The sequence below is a fragment of the Vulpes lagopus genome, chromosome 2 (assembly GCF_018345385.1).
Source record: "Vulpes lagopus strain Blue_001 chromosome 2, ASM1834538v1, whole genome shotgun sequence".
Taxonomy (NCBI): Eukaryota; Metazoa; Chordata; class Mammalia; order Carnivora; family Canidae; genus Vulpes; species Vulpes lagopus.
The window spans coordinates 9,429,303-9,448,890 of NC_054825.1; the positions used below are offsets into that span (position 1 = coordinate 9,429,303).

At 50.2% G+C, this 19,588-nt stretch overlaps 1 protein-coding gene across 1 annotated transcript in view; it reads right to left on the reverse strand.

Moving 5' to 3' along the window:
• Positions 1–19,588, reverse strand: part of TACC2 (transforming acidic coiled-coil containing protein 2) — a 219,079-nt gene that overhangs the window by 104,312 nt on the left and 95,179 nt on the right. The window contains exons 7-8 of the mRNA XM_041730819.1: positions 13,075–13,200; positions 1,583–1,717 (exon numbers count right to left, since the gene is read on the reverse strand). Of these exons, the coding sequence (XP_041586753.1) occupies positions 1,583–1,717; positions 13,075–13,200 (261 nt within the window). The remainder of the gene's footprint in view (positions 1–1,582; positions 1,718–13,074; positions 13,201–19,588) is intronic.

The following is a 19,588-nucleotide window of genomic DNA, read 5'->3' on the forward strand; positions in this document are numbered from 1 at the left end:
CATTTCAGCAAAATGAAATTTTCATCTGTGCATTTTTGAAACTTAATTTGAAAACCTCCAGGGACCCACCGGAGGGGCAAAGACAAGTTTTATTTGGATCCGTGGATCTAGGTCACAGCCCCGTGGCTGAAAGCAGCCACAGAGAGAGAGAACCTGGCAACAGCCTGCAGGTGCAGTGGAGGGCAGAAGTCAGGTGACGGAACCACGGCCACACCTGGCCCCATCCTGGCCTACTGGGCAGGACACAGAGCCTCAGGATACAGGGGCCCTGGTCAGTCCTGAAAGCAGGCCTGCCTTGAGGATGTGGAGAAAGGGGAACTCTCTTACACTGTTGGTGGGAATGCAAGCTGGTGCAGCCACTCTGGAAAACAGTGTGGAGGTTCCTTAAGAAGTTAAAAATACAAGCCAGCAAATGCACTACTGATGTGGTGAACTCATGGGTCCCCTGAACCCCAATGTTCACAGTAGCAATGTCCACAATAGCCAAACTGTTGAAGGAGCCACGATGTCCTTTGACAGATGATGGATAAAGAAGATGTGGCCTGTTTAGACAATGGAATATTACTCAGCCATCAGAAAGGATGAATACCCACCATTTACATCCGAGGGATATTATGCTGAGTGAAATAAGTCAACTGGAGAAGGACAATCATCATATGGAAGACAATTATCATATGTCTCACTCATACGCAGAATGTAAGAAATAGTGCAAGGGACCACAAGGAAAGGAGGGGAAACTGGGGGAAAATTAGAGAGGAAGACAAACCATGAGAGTCCCTAACTCCGGGACACAAAGGGTTGCAGAAGGGGAGGTAGGTGGGGAATGGGGTGACTGGGTGATGGGCACTAAGGAGGGCACTTGATGGGATGAGCACTGGCTGTTATATTATATGGTAAATTGAATTTAAACAAAATTTAAAAATAAAAATGCAAATCTGATCGTATCTCTAACTGGCCTTGGGCCTTCTGGACCCTTTCAAAGTGAAGCCCTAGGAGTCAGAGGCCCAATGGCCAAAGCTAAAACAAGGTGGGCAAAAAAATAAAGAGCAAAGAAAAATAGTCTTGTATTATGACCCAAGGTATAAAATAGATAATCATGAGTCCATGTTGATAGAAATCAATGAGTGAATAAGTGAGGCCCTCGGTCCCCCGCAGAAGAGGGATTATGGCAGCAGGTGGCCTCCAGACAGGAGCGGCAGCTTCAGGCCTGGCTCTCCAGCCTGCCGGCCACCCCTGCACAGAGACTTGCCAGTCTCCATATTCACATGAGCCAAGTCCTTGACATAAATTTCTCCATCTATGTATATATATACACATCCTACTGGTTCTTTTTCTCTTGAGAGCCCTGATAATCTGCTTGCTCACGCAGGACATTCCCACTGTTATGTGGACACTTGCCTGCAGGAGTACACCTCAGATTGACTACAGCCCAAATGATTATTTATGGCATCACAGATCCAAATTGTCCACATCTTGCTGGTGCCATCCCAAATGCAGCTCACTCCAGGGCCTAGGGGGCAGAGACCACCAGGCCCCTCCTCTCCAGGGGCAGCAACCGTGGAGGGAAAGCTTGATACCCTACCTGCTTAAGTCCTTGGCCGGCCCCTTGGGGGAGAGAGTGGAAGCTTCTAGTCCATCACCAGCTGGGGCAGGAGGCAAAGACACATGTTCTGAGGCTCGGGGAACCAGATCCGCACAGGCAGCAGCTGGGGAGGTGCTGGGAGACACAAAGGGAGAATTATTCCCAGTGGAACTTGGCTCATTAATGGCACATTCATCAGCCCCCCTCACCCCCCCCCCCAGGCCACCCTAGGGACATGGAATGGGCTATTTAAAGACCCTGCACACTGCTTCCTCGATCCCTGCCCTGTTCCCCCAGGGCCTTTGCTTAGACACAGCAGAGGCACCCCCCACACACAAAGCAGCAGCACCCCCCTCACTCCCGGCCAGTCATGAATGCCCCCTGTGTTAGGCTCTAGCAGAACCTGGCATTTCTTTGATGGAGGCAGTGTGGGTGCTCAACACACTCTGTGAATTGTCTTCTTTGATTTCGGCGAGGGGACTTCTGTATGATCACTTCTGATCATCTTTTTATAGGCAATGAACTCTGTGAATTGACAACTACAATACAGCTTTGCCAACTCGCTGGGATACACCCCCAAAATCCAAGGCTGGGAAAAGCCAAGGCCAAAAGGCTGACCAGTAACCGAGGAACCTGCACCAGGGATGCGTGGGGACCCCTTGGGTGGGGGGGGGGCAGGGGCGGCACAGAGATCTACAGTAGAGCGAGGTCCACCTTCAGTGGGTGAGTGCCCCCTGCTGGACACCCAGGGAAATGCCTGGAGGGCAGAGAGGCCTGCCCACCCCACCCTCTGCCAAGGGGGTCTGGGGACAGCCACCTGCAAACACACTCTCAAGCAAAGAGCTCAAGCAGGTCTGAGTTTCTCTTTTGGCAAAAAACAAGACTATCAATGCTGCCCACAGGCTAAAGCTCGGGAACGGTTTTCAGGGTGCGTTGGCCCTCCCAGCCTCTCTCCAGCTGTCCACACTGCTGCCCACAGGGAAGCTGGCAGGGCCAAGGTGGCCCAGCTGGCATTATGTGACTCAGCACCCAGAGCCGAAGCCAGGCCTGAGGTCGAAGCCAGGGTGTGAGGTTTCCCAGCCTCTGGTAAAGGACTTGCTTCTTCCCTCTGAGTGTAAACACCTGCAGGAAGCCCCCAGCCTGCAGAAATGCAGGACACTTGGGTTGATGGGTCAATCATGTTCCACTGATCTCCATCCCTCCAACTCCCCCTGCGTGGTTGGCTTCCTGGACTGGGGGACAGTTGCCATGGGTGTCCCACACTCAACACACTGGGAAAATTCATATGCTTGCCCCAAATCCCTGTCACTCTTAGTGGGTGCTTAGCACCCCCCTAGGTCCCCCACCCTGGCCATCACCTGCTCTGCTCCTGCCAGGTGGGCTGTCCTCAGAGCCCACAACAGAGCTGCCTGCACTGCCTCCTGGGCTTGCAGCCCCTTGGCCTCACCAAGCCAGCAATTCCTCAGCCTCCACAACTTGGCTTCATATCACTAAGCAACAGCCACAAAAACAGCAGAAACTCAGCCTTGCTGGGAGCTCAGTCCTGTATGTCTGGTCCTGGGTGTTCAGCGGGGCACACCTGGTCCCGTGTACCCCATCCTGGGTGTCCAGCGGGGTGCACCCAGTCCCATGTACCCCATCCTGGGTGCCCAGCAGGGTGCATGCACCAGGTCCCGTGTACCCCATCCTGGGTGCTCAGCGGGGCACATCTGGTCCCATGTACACCGTCCTGGGTGCCCAGCAGAGTGTACCTGGTCCTGTGTACCCCATCCTGGGTGCCCATCGGGGCGCACCCAGTCCCGTGTACCCTGTCCTGGGTGCCTTATGTTGGGTGCCCCGTTCAGCATGTCCAGCACCAAGCACTTCACATCCATGACCTCAAACAACCATCACAACAACCCTTTGAGGCAAATGTCACCATCTCTGCTTTACAGAGAAGGACACAGGCTCTGAGGGCCGAGGTCACTTAGCAAGGCCACGTAGCTAGCCTCCAACGACTGGCCAGGTCGCCCACGTGAGCCCTCGGTACCCAGGCAGAGGGAGGCTGGGGTCTCCCAGCTGGCTGTACCAAGCCGGGGGTCAGAAGTAGAGGCAGAGCTGAAACCCACGTTGCCTTCTTCCCTGAACCCCACAGAAACGAAGAGAAAAACAGAGACCAGAGAGTAATGACCACGGGAAAGCCCCGGGCAAGGCCGATCCACATGTGAACAAAGATGACAGTGAGTGTGTTGGACAGAACTTGGCAAAACCACAAAGTGGGTTCTCAGGCACAGTGACACCTCGCCTGTCCAAACTGATTTATAACAACTGGACAGTGGCTGAAAGAATATATTTTATAAAGAAATGATTCAAAAAGAATAATGCCAAACTATTGGGGGCTTTTAAGCTCCGTAAAGAACCATTTTCACACTTGGAAAGCTTACGCTCACTCATATTCCTAAGCAGCGAACAGGCCACTGACAAACTACTCATCTAAAACTTAGTTTCCTAAAGAATTCATGCTGGCCGAGCTCCCTCTGCGCACACCCCATGAAGATCTTTTTTTTTTTTTTTATTATTCATTTATGATAGTCACAGAGAGATAGAGAGGCAGAGACGCAGGCAGAGGGAGAAGCAGGCTCCATGCACCGGGAGCCCGATGTGGGATTCAATCCCGGGTCTCCAGGATCGCGCCCTGGGCCAAAGGCAGGCGCCAAACCGCTGCGCCACCCAGGGATCCCCCCCATGAAGATCTTATTTGATTTAATGCAGACTGAAGACAGGTGATAGAATTTGTGGTTCTGCTACGTTAAGGGTACCCTACCAAAGCGCCAAGGAAAGATAGTTGTCTTTGAAAGCCCGGGCAGACGGGAGGGGAGACACTGCCCGGGGTCTGTGGCCTCAGAGCAAAGCCAGACCTGCAGGGTGAAGCACGGTGACAGTCACACCACTGATGAGGGTGCTCACAGGTGACAGGCATTTGCCCTCACTGAGAACTCCGTGTGTGTGTTGGGGGAGGGGTGTCCCCTCAGCCCTGCAGCCCCTGTCAGCCTGGAGGCCGGGGGCCTGGGCCTCCACCCTGCCCTCTGCTGGCCCCACCACCCGGGGCCACCCCCTTCCTGCACTGGGCTCTCAGGAGGTACAGGACAAATGAGTCAACTGCTCTGTTAGGAATGCAGCCACCACTCTCTCGGCCCATCCCCAGGGGTCAGGGACGTCAGGCCCCAACAGGGAAGCAGCTGGTGACTCGGTGCAGCACCAGAAGCTGGAACTGTCCTTGTCTCTCCATCACCCCTTCCTGCTGAGTCACCTCCTCCTTCTGGAAACTCTGTCCCAGGCCACCTCTCTCTGCTGCCGGGGGCCACCACCTCTCTGAGCCAGGCTTCTGCACATCCTGCTGTCCTGCCTCCTCCGTCCCCTCACATTGAGCCCCACGGTCACCAGGGTGACCCAGCCCGAGTTCTGATAAGGTCCTGGCCTTGCCTGAAACTTTCCGCAGCCGTAGGAATCCAGGTGGGAAGACTCTCTGGCCTCCCACACCGGCTCCCGTGCCCCCTCTCCATCCTGTCCCCTCCCAGGCCCATCCTCTCCCTCTCCCTGCTCTAACCCCACCAAGCCAATCCCCTGATGTTCCTGGAAGCTTCTTGCTTCTGTGCCTGGGCTCAAGCACACCCTGCCCCTGAATGCCACCCTCTCACAGGCCCCTCCAGCCCACCCCAGAGTCCTCCTGAGGTGTCACCACAACAAGGAGCCCCAGCCCAGGTGGGGGTAACTATGCCCACCCTGCACGGCCAAGCTGGGCTTGGCCCCTGACCTGTTTTCAGCTAGGGTGTCCTGCTCCCCTCCCAAAGTCTTGGGGCAGCCACTGTGGCTTCTCTGGCCCCCAGCACAGAGCCCAGGACATGGAAAGTGCTCGGCAACACATGGCAGCAGCTCCTTCCCTGCCTCCCTGGCCTCCCCAGCACAAAGGCCACTAACAGCAGGACAACTGTGCCAGATTCTGAAGATCAGAATCAATCAGGAGTCTGAGGCAGGACCAGCAACTAATTTGCCAGCAAAGTGGAATGTAAGTGTATGCAAAATGAAAATGCAGAGCCCCACGTTGCAGAAGCATCGAGAATTTCAGGACGGTGACAGCAGAGCACTGAGATAAGCACAGGGCCCTGGGTGATTGTCTGGGTGGCATGTCCATGAAGCCAGGCCCTGGTTCTAGACCCCAAGGTCTAGAGCTTCCCTGGCGGGGAGATCTCTGTACCCCACTCCCCTGAGCTGCCGGAGGGCAGCATTGCTAGAGCAGAGATGAGAAGCAGGTGGGCACAGTTCAGCCCCTCTGCGCCAGCCCCCATGTCCACCGTAGCCCCCCTGACCAGCAGGGGCTCGCCCGAGACATCATCGTCAGGGAGCTGGGCCCTCAGCCACGGCCAGTGCCCCTGCCAGCCCTCAGGGGGAACTCCTGGATGGGCACCGAACCAGCCCAGAGAAGTCCAGGGCCCGGAGACAAGGACCTCACACCTGTATTCTCGTGTCACTTATGCCAGGCGTGTCTGTTCTCTGGCCTTCATCTCTTCTCCTACAAAATGGGCTCGGGGTAAGGCACGTGAAGGCCTTCCTAGGCACACTCTGAGACCCCTCTGCCCATTTAAGGAGTTAACCAATGTTTCCCAAGCCTTAGTGGACGAACAAAGAAGCTGCATTCAAAGTCGCAGCATGTTGATATTTTTGGAAGATGACGGAAATGTTGATTTAATTTAAGCCTTTTGTGTTAAAGAGAAGCGTTAACAAACAGAAGACAGAAGCCACCATACTTCCAGCAGACACATGTGACTTATTGATGGTGGCATTGTTTTTTTCCCTGCTAGGTCCAGCTGGACGGGACCTTAGAATCCTTTGGGACACAGATCCCTGGAAAGCCATTACTAGTGGTCAGAGTTTGCCACTTGCCGAGGTCCTCACAAACGGTAACTGGCGAGCCAGCCCCTCGGATGCCGTTTCCACCCACACCGGACCCAAGAAACACGGACAATGTCGATGCAGGGCCTCAGTTCAGCCTGACAGCCCTGCAAGTCCCACCGTGGTGAGATGCTGTCACTAACTGTCACCTGTTGACTCCCCGGTCAGGGCTTCTGAGTCCCACCTGACAGCGAACTGCATTTCAGAGATCAGCTGGAGTCGCCAAATTAAGCCCCTGTCCAAGGACAAACAACAGAGTGACCTGGCTGTCACGGCGGGTGATAACACCCCTAAGATCCAGACCGAACACGCCACGTCCTGTCGGGCCAGATGGGCGACAGCATCTTATCTTCCATTTCATATCACCATCTGGAAGGTATTAGCACAACGACCCTTCCTTGCAGGCTCTTGATTTTTCCTTCTTGAATCCCCCAAGTGCACACGATCACGTCACAGGGCGAGAGCTAAGGCCAAGGACTCGGCTCACGTGGAAAGTCAGATGTAAGCTAGAGGGAAGAAAGTACTCGGCTGCTGCTGCTCCGGAGCGCTAAGCTTAGTGGGTCAGGGCACTGGAGAGCAGGCCAGCAGAGGCATGTGCTTTGATAAGACGAGTCTGGGTGACAGGAGATACAGCAGGCTCCTCTGACACGCAGCCTTTGCAAAGCAGCAAAGCCTGAATCCGAGGTGCCCAGACAGGCTTGCAAATTGGCTGGAAACCCCAAGGCAGGCCCATCGAGCTATTTCAGTGTCCCTTGAGATAAACCAGCATGTGAAACCCAGCCCAGGCCAGAGTGTGAACGGCCCCCAAACATCGCTGACCTTCACACGTCCAGCGAGGGGGCTGGCTCCGCACAGTTAACCCTGAACTGGCCTATGAGCTCCTTCCTAGCACGTTCTTACTACCCTCCCTCCCTCTGCAGAGCACACCTGTGCTCAGAGAAGGGAAATTACATTTAAGCTTGACCCAAGCAAAACTTGGTCTGGTGAGGAGAGGAAAGGTCATAAGCGCCATCCCAAAACTACGTGAGGGCCTCTGATCTGGGTCATTAGTTGTCGCTACAGTCACCAGTGGCTCTGTGGGTCCTCTTTCCTGGCGTGGGATTCCTTCTGCACCCTCCCAGGCCCTGGTTACAGACAGGGGGAGGCAGAGGGCAAGAAGAAACTGACCTCAGATATCCAAGATTCAGTGCTTTATTCAGAAAGTAAAAATCTACCTACACAGTTAATGCTGCTCAAGGCCCATGAGAAACCAAAACGCAAGAACAAAATCCTGTGTTCGTTTGAAATATGAAATTGTCAATATTTGAACATTGCCAAGGTGGCAATTTGTGTGCTTCTACCTCATAGTAGCCGGTTGGACTGGAAACTCAAAGGCCCTGACCAAGCATGGAGATGCACCCCAATTTACTCAGCCTACTGGGTACCGGGTACATCAACTGGATTTGTCAGCATGTTCCTTTACCATATACCTTTTAAATGGCACAAAGGAATTCTGATATTTATTTCTAATTTTTTTGGAATTCTGTTATTTAGGGATCTTTGAGTAATCCCTTTTCTTTTAAAAAAAAAAAAAAAAAGATTTACTGATTTGAGAGAGCCGGGGTGGAGGGACAGGGGGAAAGAGAGAGAGAGAGATCTCAGTGGACTCCCCACTGAGTGCAGAGACAGACATGGGGCTCAATCTCATGACCCTGAGATCATAGCTGGGGCCAAAATCAAGAATTGGACACTTAACCAACTAAGCCACCCAGGTATGCCTGGATGTTTCCTTTTCTTTTTTCTTTTCTTTCTTTCTTTTTCTTTCTTCTTTCTTTCTTTCTTTTATATTTTTTTATTTTTTGGATGATTCCTTTTCTAAATAATAATAAAAAAAATTTCACTCTGTCATTCTGTTCTTAATAAGGTACTTGCTTAAGGAAAGCTTCAGCTAAGCTCTGTGAGGCAGCTGAACCCGCTCATGCATACCCACAGCTGAAAATCTTTTGGTGCAAACAGATGCCGCCAAAATAAACCACATGATTTGGGAGCAAGAGGAAAAACAGAAGCTGTAAGTCAGTGTGAATCCCCTGTACTTTCAACTTCAGAAAATTCTGAAGTTTCTGAACTTGAAAACTAACTCTCTAGTGAGGCTCGGACACTGGGCAGGAGCCACCTCTGCTCCTGGCTCCTCTGTCCGACGGTGGATATCAGAAACTTTAGCCACCAGCCAGGGCAGATGTCTCCAATCCTGTGGAGCTGTCGATACCCAGAAGGAGGAGAACAACTTTGGGACAGGACTGCTTCACCCCATGGTTCTCCAGGTGTGGACCCCAGATCAGCACCACCATCACCTGGGAACTTTCCAGAATGCAGAGTCTTGGGTTGCACTCCAGACCTCCCAAATCAGAAATTCTAAGAGTGGGGCAGCCACCTGTGCTCTAACCGGGTTAATTCTGATTCACACTGAAGTCTGGCCTCCATGGCCATGAGTCAGGTGAGCAGCTTCCCAGCGGTGTGCCCAGGGAAGGCCTCGAGGTCTAGAGAGACCCTCCTCTGCTTGGATTCCTAACGGAAAAGCACAGGAGGTTCTGGGACATAGCCAGAGTGTCCCGTTCTCCTCTGTTTAATAATGTGGTACAGCTGGAAGGTTGCATTTAAACAATTATATGGCTTGAAAAATGTTTTTGAAAATACTGAACAGATGGGAATATAAGTGGCCATGGACAATGCAGTCATTTGCAGAATGTTCTCAAAGGTCTGGACCGCGGGAAGCCAATGGCAAAAAGGGAAGCTCAACCAGTTAAAACAGGTTCACAGGCTCTTTCCTGAGGAAGAAGCAAGTTTTGGCATCCTCCAGTGGCTCTAACAGAAGAGAGGGGGTGTTTCCAAATCCCTTCCATTGTAGCTGAGGATTGCCTGAGCTGGGGGTGCCATCTCTCTTCTTCCCTATTCAGGGAGAAGACGTCTTGTAAAGGAAGGACATGGCAACAAAAAAATTGACAGGCAACTGGAGGGAGGGAACAAGAGTGGCTTAAAGCAAACCCTCCAGCCCCACTTAAAACATTTTTTTTTTGAAACTTAAATCTTGACATTTTAATTTTGAAATTTTAACTTAGATTTTGAAATTTTTAATTTTCAATTTTTAATTTAATTTTCAAATTTGAAATTTAATTTTGAAAATGTAATTTAAGTTTAATTTTGAAATTTTAGTTTAAATTCATTTCTTAAATTTTAAGTACCAACACTGCTCCTGGGGAAACAAACCTCTAGAAGGGCCTGTCACAGCCTCCCCCTGCCTGGCCCTCTGCCGCTCCTGTCCCTACCCTCAGCAGGACACCAAGGAGGATCTGAAGGTGGTGCTCTGTCTGAATGTGTGTGTCTCCCTCAATCCACAAACTGGAATCCTTATCCCCAGTGTGCTGGAATTAAAGGGTGGGACGTTTGGGGGGTAACTAGGTCCTGAGAACCCCTACAAATGGGATTAGTGCCCTTATAAAGGAGACCCCACAGAGCTCCTCAGCCTGTTCCCTCACATGAGGACACAGTGAGAAGTCTGCAATATGGAAGAGAGTCCTCACTAACCACCGAGATGGACGCCCAGCCTCCAGATCTGTGAGCCCCCTGGTCTGTGGTGCTCTGTTACAGCAGCCCCAACAGGCTAACATGGGTGGGGAGGGGCAATAGGGCCACAGCTGAGCTGAACAAGCAGCCACCACGCCCCCAGAACGCCCTTCATAGTTAAGCCTGTGGACTGGATCAACAAGGTCAGGTGCAGCTGATTCCTATTACTCACAGTGGCTACATTCTATAAAGTTGTCACAGATGCCGAATTAGCCAGTTCTGAACCTCTGTTCCTAGCGGTTATGCTGGGCTGCGTTCCTGCAAGCCTCTGGTCACAACACTTTTGTCAACTGTTCAATGTGTACCCTTATTTTATGTGTATTTCTGTGTGAAAACACGTTATTTAATGTACATCATTGACTTCACAGCCAACACCATTATCACTTATGCCCAAATGAAGCTTAACTAACAGAAGGATTTTCAACAGAAGGCACACCACAGCCTTCTTGCACTAAAATGCACTACACAGCACTTCACCGTGACATTTGGGGGCATGAGCAAAAAGTACATTACAGAAACCGTGGCCCTGAACCCACCATGAAGGACACTTGTGTACAGTATGAGAGCTGCTCTCAGACAAGGCCATGCTTGCTCTACCTCAGTGGGGAGCAAGGGCCCCAGGCAACTCTGATTTTTTTAAATTTTTATTTATTTATTTATTTTTTGCTGCTCTACACATGTTCGCAAATGCCCATGAAAGAACCATAAGTATTGGCCTTGGGGTTATAAATAAATCTTAGAAAGAGGCAAATTCGCAAATATGGAAGCAACGAATAAGGAGTATTGTGTGGAAGCAGCTGGTGACCAAAGCCAGACCAATCCCTGCTCCTATCAGCACTGCCTCTTTTCTATTAATTTCCAGTAAAACCAAGACAATGCAACTCCGGACACATGTTCAATAACACTGGCCAAGCACCAGAGCCGCTCATGGAACTCCACCTGAATCTCTCTACTGGGGAATGAAGCCAGAAAGCTGGCCAAGTTCTCAGCACTGATTAGATCTGTGCTTACCCACTGGTTCCTTCCTGTACCCTGTGATCATTCTTGGTCATGGTGAGAGGTGACACAGCTTCGCTACAATGCGTCATCTTCCTTGGCCTTGGAAGAGACCAGTGATGCAGGCAAAGCCCCAAGTGTCGTGAGAGGAGGAAAACTGGCTTTACCCACAGCCAGTGAAGTTCAGACCACAGGCTTTGGCATGCAAGCGGAATCTGCTTCAAATCCCAGCTCTGCTGCTCACCAGCTCCGTGCCCTTGAACACGTACATGGAATTGAGCCTCAGTCTGCTCATATATAGAAGGGCAAAGGGGTCTGTAACAGAACCTCTCGCTTCCTTGGGTGTCTGGAGGATATACAGGGACACGCGATGGGACATGCTCCACATGGTGGCTGTAGGTCCGGGACACATCATTTAAAATACAGCCTCCAGGGGTACCTGGGTGGCTCAGTCAGTTAAGTGTCTGCCTTTAGCTCAGGTCATGATCCCAGGATCTTAGGATCGAGGCCCACATTGGGCACCCTGCTCGGTGGGGAGTCTGCTTCTCCCTCTCCCTCTGCTGCTCCCCCTGCTTGTGCTCTCTCTCTGTCAAATGAATAAATAAAATCTTTAAAAAAATAAAATACAGGGCAGCCCGGGTGGCTCAGTAGTTTAGCGCCACCTTCAGTCCAGGGCGTGATCCCTGAGACCCGGGATTGAGTCCCACATCAGGCTCCCTGCATGGAGCCTGCTTCTCCCTCTTCCCTGTGTCTCTGCCTCTCTCTCTCTCTCTCTCTCTGTGTGTGTGTGTGTGTGTCTCATGAATAAATAAATAAAATCTTTATTTTTTTTAATAAATAAAATCTTTAAAATAAATAAATAAATAATAAAACAAAAAATAAAATACAGCCTCAGTGTTCAGAAACACTGACCAAGCCCCAAGGGCACTTTGGTTCTTCCGGCAGCCACAGAACCCCCCAGCCAAGTCCTCCTGCATCCAATGCTCAGAGAGCTTCCCCTTGCCCTTCTGGCTCCCTCTTATAAAATGAGGGGATAAGGATGATCTCAGCCTCCTTCCAGGCTTCACTAAGGGAGGGTATGTCCCACCAGCTTCCTAGGTCGGGGTCAAATGGGAGTGCCTGTTCACCACAATTTCCCTAGTGCCATGCAACACTGCAAATGGGAACTGTTTTAGTGATATAAACATAAGTTAAAACGTCTGTGTCTAACACCTTAAACTTATGATGTCATGTGTGAATTAAATTTCAATAAAACTGGAAAAGTGTGTGTGTGTGTGTGTGTGTGTGTATACACACACACATTAAGTAAACCTGTATTTATATAGAGAGAGGAGTGGGGTGGGGAGGAACATGTATGTTTAGGGAGAGAAGGATATGTGTGTATGAACTGGCATCTGAGCCAAATCCTGAGGCTGATTCTGAGCAAGCCTGGTTTACACAGAGTAAGAGCCAGTGGGGTTATGCACAGTGTACTTGGACATCTGTGATTGCTGTGGGGTGGCTGGGGCATGAAGGGCAGGTGAGGGAAGACCGCCTGGCCTAACTCATTAGCCAAGCAAAGGCACAAAGACCGGGTCCCCTTCCCCATCCGACGGCTGGCTCCTCTCTTCTCCCACCACTGCCAGAAGACAAAACAAGCAGCCGACCCCGCTCGTGTCCTAGGAGGTCAGAGGCAGCTAAGTCATTCTTTGGCAAGGTATAAATAGCACGTCCTCTCTTCCAGAAGACTTCTATTTTAAATAGGGGCCCCTGAAGATCACAAGGGAACAAATCTCTAAAATGCCCATTGGGGCAGGGTCTTCCTGGTGAGAACGGGGCCCTGTGTAGGAAGGGCATGCAGACCTCTGCAGAGGTGGGGCTGCAGGGGAGGGGACCGGGGAAGGAGGGTGGCAGGGAGGGAGGGAGGCCAGTGTCGAGGCCTGGGCCAAGGCTCCCACCACCAGATGCAGCCCCAGGCCCTGCTGTACCTCTGGGTGGTCAGATCCCTGGAGACCGGGCTGAAGGCATCACCAGGGTGGGAAGGGGCAGCTAACAGTGGGTGTTCCAGGTCCTCAAGGGCAGCTGGCTGGATGACATCATCCGGTACATGTGACCTGGGGAGAGGAAAGTGGGGAAAAAGCAAGGCTCAGAAATGTTCCTGAAAGTTTTCAATGTGCTTCAACAGCACATTTTACGGGGACCCTGGGCAGGGCCTCAGGGCCCCCCTGTCGGCAAGAGCCGGGTCTGCTGCTCCTCCAAGTGTGGCCCCCAGGTGGCGCTGGCCCAGGAGCGCCGCGTCCCCTTCCAGGACGCGCACAGAAACCCAGGGCCAGTGTTCAGAAGCCTGCACAGTCCCGCGATAGAGTGATCTTGCCTGTTGAGTCTAATAATAAAAGTCAGGATGCTGCTAAACCTCCTACAATACACAGGGCAGCCCCACCGCAAAGGATTATCTGGCCCAGGGCGTCATAGTGCTCAGGCGGAGAAACCCTGGCTGTGAGTCTCCTTTCATTCTCCAGTACTTCATTTAATTGCATTTTTTAAAGTTTTGATCTATATGCATTAGAAACTTAAACATTTTCTTCAAGATTTTATTTTTGGGATGCCTGGGTGGCTCAGCGGTTGAGCACCTGCCTTTGGCTCAGGGCATGATCTCAGGGTCCTGGGATCAAGTCCCACATCGGGCTCCCTTTGGGGAACCTGCTTCTCCCTCTGCCTGTGTCTCTGCCTCTCTCTGTGTCTCTGATGAATCAATAAAATCTTTTTTAAAAATTTCCTACATTTAAATTTGAAAAAAAAATTTTATTTTTAAGGTATCTCTACACCCAATGCAGGGCTCGAACTCAGGGCCCCAAGATCAAGAGTCACAGGCTGAGCCAGCCAGGCACCCTGAAACTTAAAACTTAAAAACAATCCTGGCCCTTCATCCACTGAGAAGGGGGACACCAAACAGCCTCCAAGAGCAGCTGGCTTTGAAAGGTCAGAGGGACACTGGTCACTGTCACACACTGGTCATGCCTCGGCTCACTCCACTGGGAAACCCCTTTGGTAATCAGGTGAGTTCATCAGGGAGGACCATGAGTTGTTCTTTCTGATGAACTTGGCTCTGGGCAGTAAGTAGCAGGACAGTCTCTTTCAGTCCCTGAGCACATACTGATCGCATACCGACTCTTACATAGTGAAGGAGAAAGAGGTGGGTCCGGCTTTAGGGGAATTTAGTCTTAGGCAAGAGTCAGACTTTTTTTTTTTAATGCTGATTTATTTAGTGACAATAGCAGTAAGCACTAAGAAGGAGAGACAGATGGCTAAGAGCATAAACCAGGAGGTCTGGGTAGGTACTGGGAGTCAGGGAACATTTCCTTGTGGAGTGGTACACTGAGGCCAGCCAGCCAGCCCAGTGATAATGACTATGTGCTAGGATCTGTTAGCCTAAGTGCTCATAGATATGATCCTCACCACATATGATCCTCACAGCAACCCAGTTAGGTGGGTACTCTCATTATCCTCGTTTTACAGATATGGGAACTGAGGCACAGAGGGGCTCTTGTCCTCAGTGCAAAAGAAAGGAAGTGTGCCTCCAGTACAGGAAGCCACATACCTGAAAGCCATGAACCAGGAACGAGTTTAGCATCTGGGATCAATGAATGCAAAAGGTCACTGTTACTGGAGTGTGGATGGTGGAGACTAGGAAGGAACAGGGTGGACAGGATCCAGACCCCAAGGCCAGGTGGAAGGACTGAGACTGGATCCTAAGCCAAGGAATTAGCCCCAAACTCCTCTCCAATGCTCTGCCACAAAGTGCTGCCCATGGCATTGAGATGAATGAGAGGTGGGGTGGTCCAAGGTGAATTTCCCAAAACTATGTTTTAAATATGATTAGACCAGCACATGCCTGTGCCCACACCCTTACTATTTATTCCATGGACCTTGTGATGTTCCCTTCCACTTGCACGGTTCCCATTCCAAATCCCCCAGAACAGGATCCCAGAACCCTGTGACCACACCCAAGGAATCAGAGAGAAACGGATACAAGAAGAAAAGAAGGAGCCAGCCCGGAGGAAAATCCTCAACTACAGGCACTAGTGATCTTCCAAAGCTATTAAAAAACCTGAGTGGAAAAACATCACCCAGGAGCTTTGGCAACACACACTGAAAGCCATAAAAGAGTTTATTTCCTTCAACACAGTCATTGGACTTCCAAGAATTTATTTTAAGGAGATGATTAAGGGTATGAGCAAAGATGCTGATCATAACTGTGACCATAACAGCAAAAAAAAAAACCCCAAAAAACAAAAAAACTGCAAATAACCAAAATGTCCCACAGCAGGGGACAGCTGATCATATTAAGGCATAGCTGTAGAGCAGACTCATGGGCAGCTGTTTAAAAAAAAATCTCCATACACCTAGAGATAAATGCGTCCATCATGAACTAAAAAGAGATTTTAAAGCTGTTGGTAGCATGACCCACGTTTCATGTGCACGTGTGTATCGATGTTTCTCTGTGTGCACATATGTCTATATGTACACCTACACGTGCAGGAAGCATGCAGCAGAGTGAACGAGTACCAAGCAATGAGGAGGATGTGTGCCAAGGTGTTAATAGTAATTCTCTTTCAGTAGTGAAATTATGGGCGTTTTTTTTAAGATTTATTTTTATTTTTAAGATTTTATATATTCATTCATTAGAGACACAAAGAGAGAGAGAGAGAGAGAGAGGCAGAGACACAGGCAGAGGGAGAAGCAGGCTCCATGCAGGAGCCCGATGTGGGACTCGATCCTGGGACTCCACCCTGGGCCAAAGGCAGGTGCTAAACCGCTGAACCACCCAGGGATCCCCCTAAGATTTTATTTTTAAGTCATCTCTATACCCATGGTGGGGCTCGAACTCACAAGATCAAGAGTCGCACGCTCCATCGACTGAGCTGGCCAGTTGCCCCAGGAGTGCTTTTTCCTGTTGGATTTATTTCTACTTTCTAGTTCTAGGCTGACTGTGCACTGTGTTTACAATCAAAATAAATAAGAAAGCACACTTAAGGATAATTTTAAGTGAAGGGAATGCCTTCAGTTTGTATATCACTCAGTGCAAGTTTTAAGAGATGGGACAATCCGAGTAAAGCCCACTTCTGTATTCACATTTTCCACATGAGGACCTGGACTTGTCGGCCTCGTCTCAAGGCAGAAGCACAGCCACGCCTTACTCATCAGGCACCCCCAGGAAAACTAAAGATCCCAGGGGAGGATTTGGGGGGGTAAGAGATATCTGCCTGCGTATTCTATGGGACGGCATTTCCATTTTAACTCTTTGGGAGGGTTAATGTTTGAAAGCATATTGGACACTTCTCTGAATTTTCTGAACAGAGGATCTTGCACATAATGAAATGCTTTCTCAATGACACACAATCAGCATCCTGAGTGACTATGACATAAGTGAGGAAGTATGCCGCGGTGCTAAAAGAACAATTGTACACGAAAAGAGGGCTGGATTCTAGACCGGCCCCACCTTGGGATCTCAGCCAGGTGACTTCTCCATCTGTAAAAGGAAAGCACTGGACTGCACGGTCCCCAAGGACTCTCCCAACACAGTCTTGCCCCTCGCTCGCAGGCTGTCAGCCAGCACCTCTGCTAACTCACCTGACTCCCCTCTACTTTCCTTCCTCAGTTCTCTGCTTCTCGTGCACAGACTAAGACATATGCCGAGGGTGTTAGAACAGTGTGTAGGTCAAGAGTTAATAAGCACTGAAACAGGTTTATAAACCATACAACATAATCATTTTAAAATATAAGTATATGCGTATATACACATAAGTTAGCTTGAACTATGTGAAACTTCTAAAAAAAAATTGTGAAATTCACACTGTACCATCAGCTCGAAGGCCTTTTTTGTCTTACTGCCTAGTGACCCAGTTATGTTCCTGATGGCCAAGCTGACTTCTGGGTAGGTGGAGGGATTCTTATAAAGCAGCTCCTCTTGAACCAACTGCAAAAGGCTATAAATGGCTTCTAAATTCTACCAGTGGTGGTGCTCGGACTAGAGTTACTGAAATATTTTTCAGGGGAAAAAAAAAATCTGTCCAAGATTTTAACTACCAGCTGCTGCCACCAGCTGCCAGAACTAGCCCACTATAAATTTAGTCAGGCCAGCAAAGGGTTGATTTTCCACTGGAATGTCAGGGAGGGGCGCTTGCATCAACAAGTGCTTCTCCAAAGGGCCATGAGTCACCCTCCCTTCAGAGATGGAGGCAGAGAGGATTTGGCTTCAGAAAGGAAGGCAGTCACATTCTGGTCTAAAAAGCCAGCACCTCAGCTCCTCACACAGGATCTGCTGCTCCCGGAAGAGCCCCAGGCTGAATCTAATGGGGTTCACTAAACAATAATGATAATTAATACTAATAATGGGAGTGGGAGGAAACTCTGGGAGGAGATGGGCATGTTTATGCCTTGATAGCAATGAGGGTGTCACAGGTGTGTACTCAGGTCCAAACTCATCACATCGCAGACAGTCAATAGGTAGAGCTTTTTATATGTCAATCATACCTCAATAAAGTGGTTTAAAAAAGAAACAGGATGGCACACTCCAGAGTTGACAGGCTACTCAAGAGCACGGCCAGTTCAAAGTCTAAAGTAAGGAGAATCGTGAAGGGTAGCAATAGAACTGCCCTAGATAAACAGGGTTCCGCAGGCGGGACCATCTGGAAAGGCTCCCTAAGGGGTGGGGCACGCAAAGTGCTTCACCGATGAGTGCAAAGAGCTTTCCAGATTTAAAAAAAAAAAAAAAAAAAAGAGCTTCTCCCTTCTCTGCCCCTGACGGTTCAGATGGAAAGTCATCAGGCTTCTCTTCCCTTGGACAGAGCAAGGAAGCTCACGGGAGAAGGGGCAGGGGCTGTGTTACCTACAGAGAGAATAACAGAAAAATAACCTTATGGAGGGTAACGGGAGCCAGGTCCCAGGTCCTCACAGTCAGAGGACTTGCATATAGGAAAGATCTTAGGCCCCAAAGCATGCTCAGAGCTGTGCTGCAATCAGTGGTAGGAGATAAACACAGAACCAGGTGTAGGGGTAAGTGTGTGCCCACATACACCTCTACTTCCCCACTTTCTCTGCTGTGAGAGGTCAGTCAAAAGGACATTAAGAATTACCTCAAAGGGGCTGCTGCTGGCCAAACCTGGGACTACTGGGGCATAAAAAAAAAATACAGATACTAATGAGTTAAAACCCACTAAAGTAATAATCCACTAGTTCACAAGGATATAAAGACAGACAAAGGCACAAAGGGGGAAGAAGCAAAGGTCCTCCTTCCAGTACCAGGCCAACTTGGAAACATAGGAGGAACGATGACAACAAAGTCACTATTCAAGGACCATCAGAGTGGCGGTCAATTCAGGCAGCCATCCACGGGCACTAAGGCAGGTGGGTGGTTTAAAGACGTAAAGGACATTGTGTGGTGATCCACTTAACGGTGGAGAAACCAGGTGGGCACCAACATGGCCAGGTGTCGACCAGGACTGCCATCCCTGGCGGTGGGATGGTCATTACACGGTGCTCCGGGACATGACCCACTGGGAAGAGCACAGCACCACTTCCATGGGATGCCTGAGCGGAATGGCCAGCCAGAGTCTGGTCACGAGAAAACTCTGGGTAGACAAAGGTTGAGGGATTTTTTTTTCCAGAATGAGAGAGCTATACCCTTAAAGGTCATGAAAGGCAAGGAGAGGATGAGGAACTCTCCCAGACTAAAGAGTCCACAAGCAAACAGTGGAGTATGACATGTGCTTTTGGACTGGATCCTGGATCGGATGCAAAAAGGGACAAGCTGGTGAGTCTAAACGGGTTCTGAAGACTAGGTGTACGGTGGCATGGCATATCCATGTCCCGAGTGCATGGCTGTATTGGTGTCATGCTGGAGCGTCCTTGCTTGGGGGGAAATGAATGCTGGAGTATTTACTTTGACTTGGACTTTGGAGGGTGGAAGCTTCATGTTTGCCACTGGCTCTCAAACGATCCAGAAAAAGAAAGAGGATAATACAGCGGAACAACCAAGCACATGTGGTGAAGTGTCAACGATTGAGGCATCTGAGCAAACGGAATATGGGAGTACCCTCCTCTTCTTGTGGCTTTTCTGTAAGTTGGAAATTATTTCAGAAACAACAACTTCCTGGGCGAAGCCATTTGGGCAAACAGCCACACCCCAGTGTCCCAGAACTCATTTGAGTTCTAGGGGACACAGCAGGGTGTGTGATGGGGCCTCCGGGAAGTGGAGCTGCGGACCCACACCTGGGCGGCTGGGGCCCAGGCCAGCTTGGAGAAGTCTCAAAAGTCAGGCCAAGAAACTACTGTTTGGGTGGCAATGGGGAGCATCTGAGATTTATGAGCAGAGGAATAGCAGAATATTCGGGAGGCAGCCACGTGCCAGAATGAGGAATAACTGGAGGAGAAGAAATGCAAGCCACGCCACAGAGCAGTTCAGGTGCCAGGTAATGCTGGATGGGATCCTGGCACCTGCAG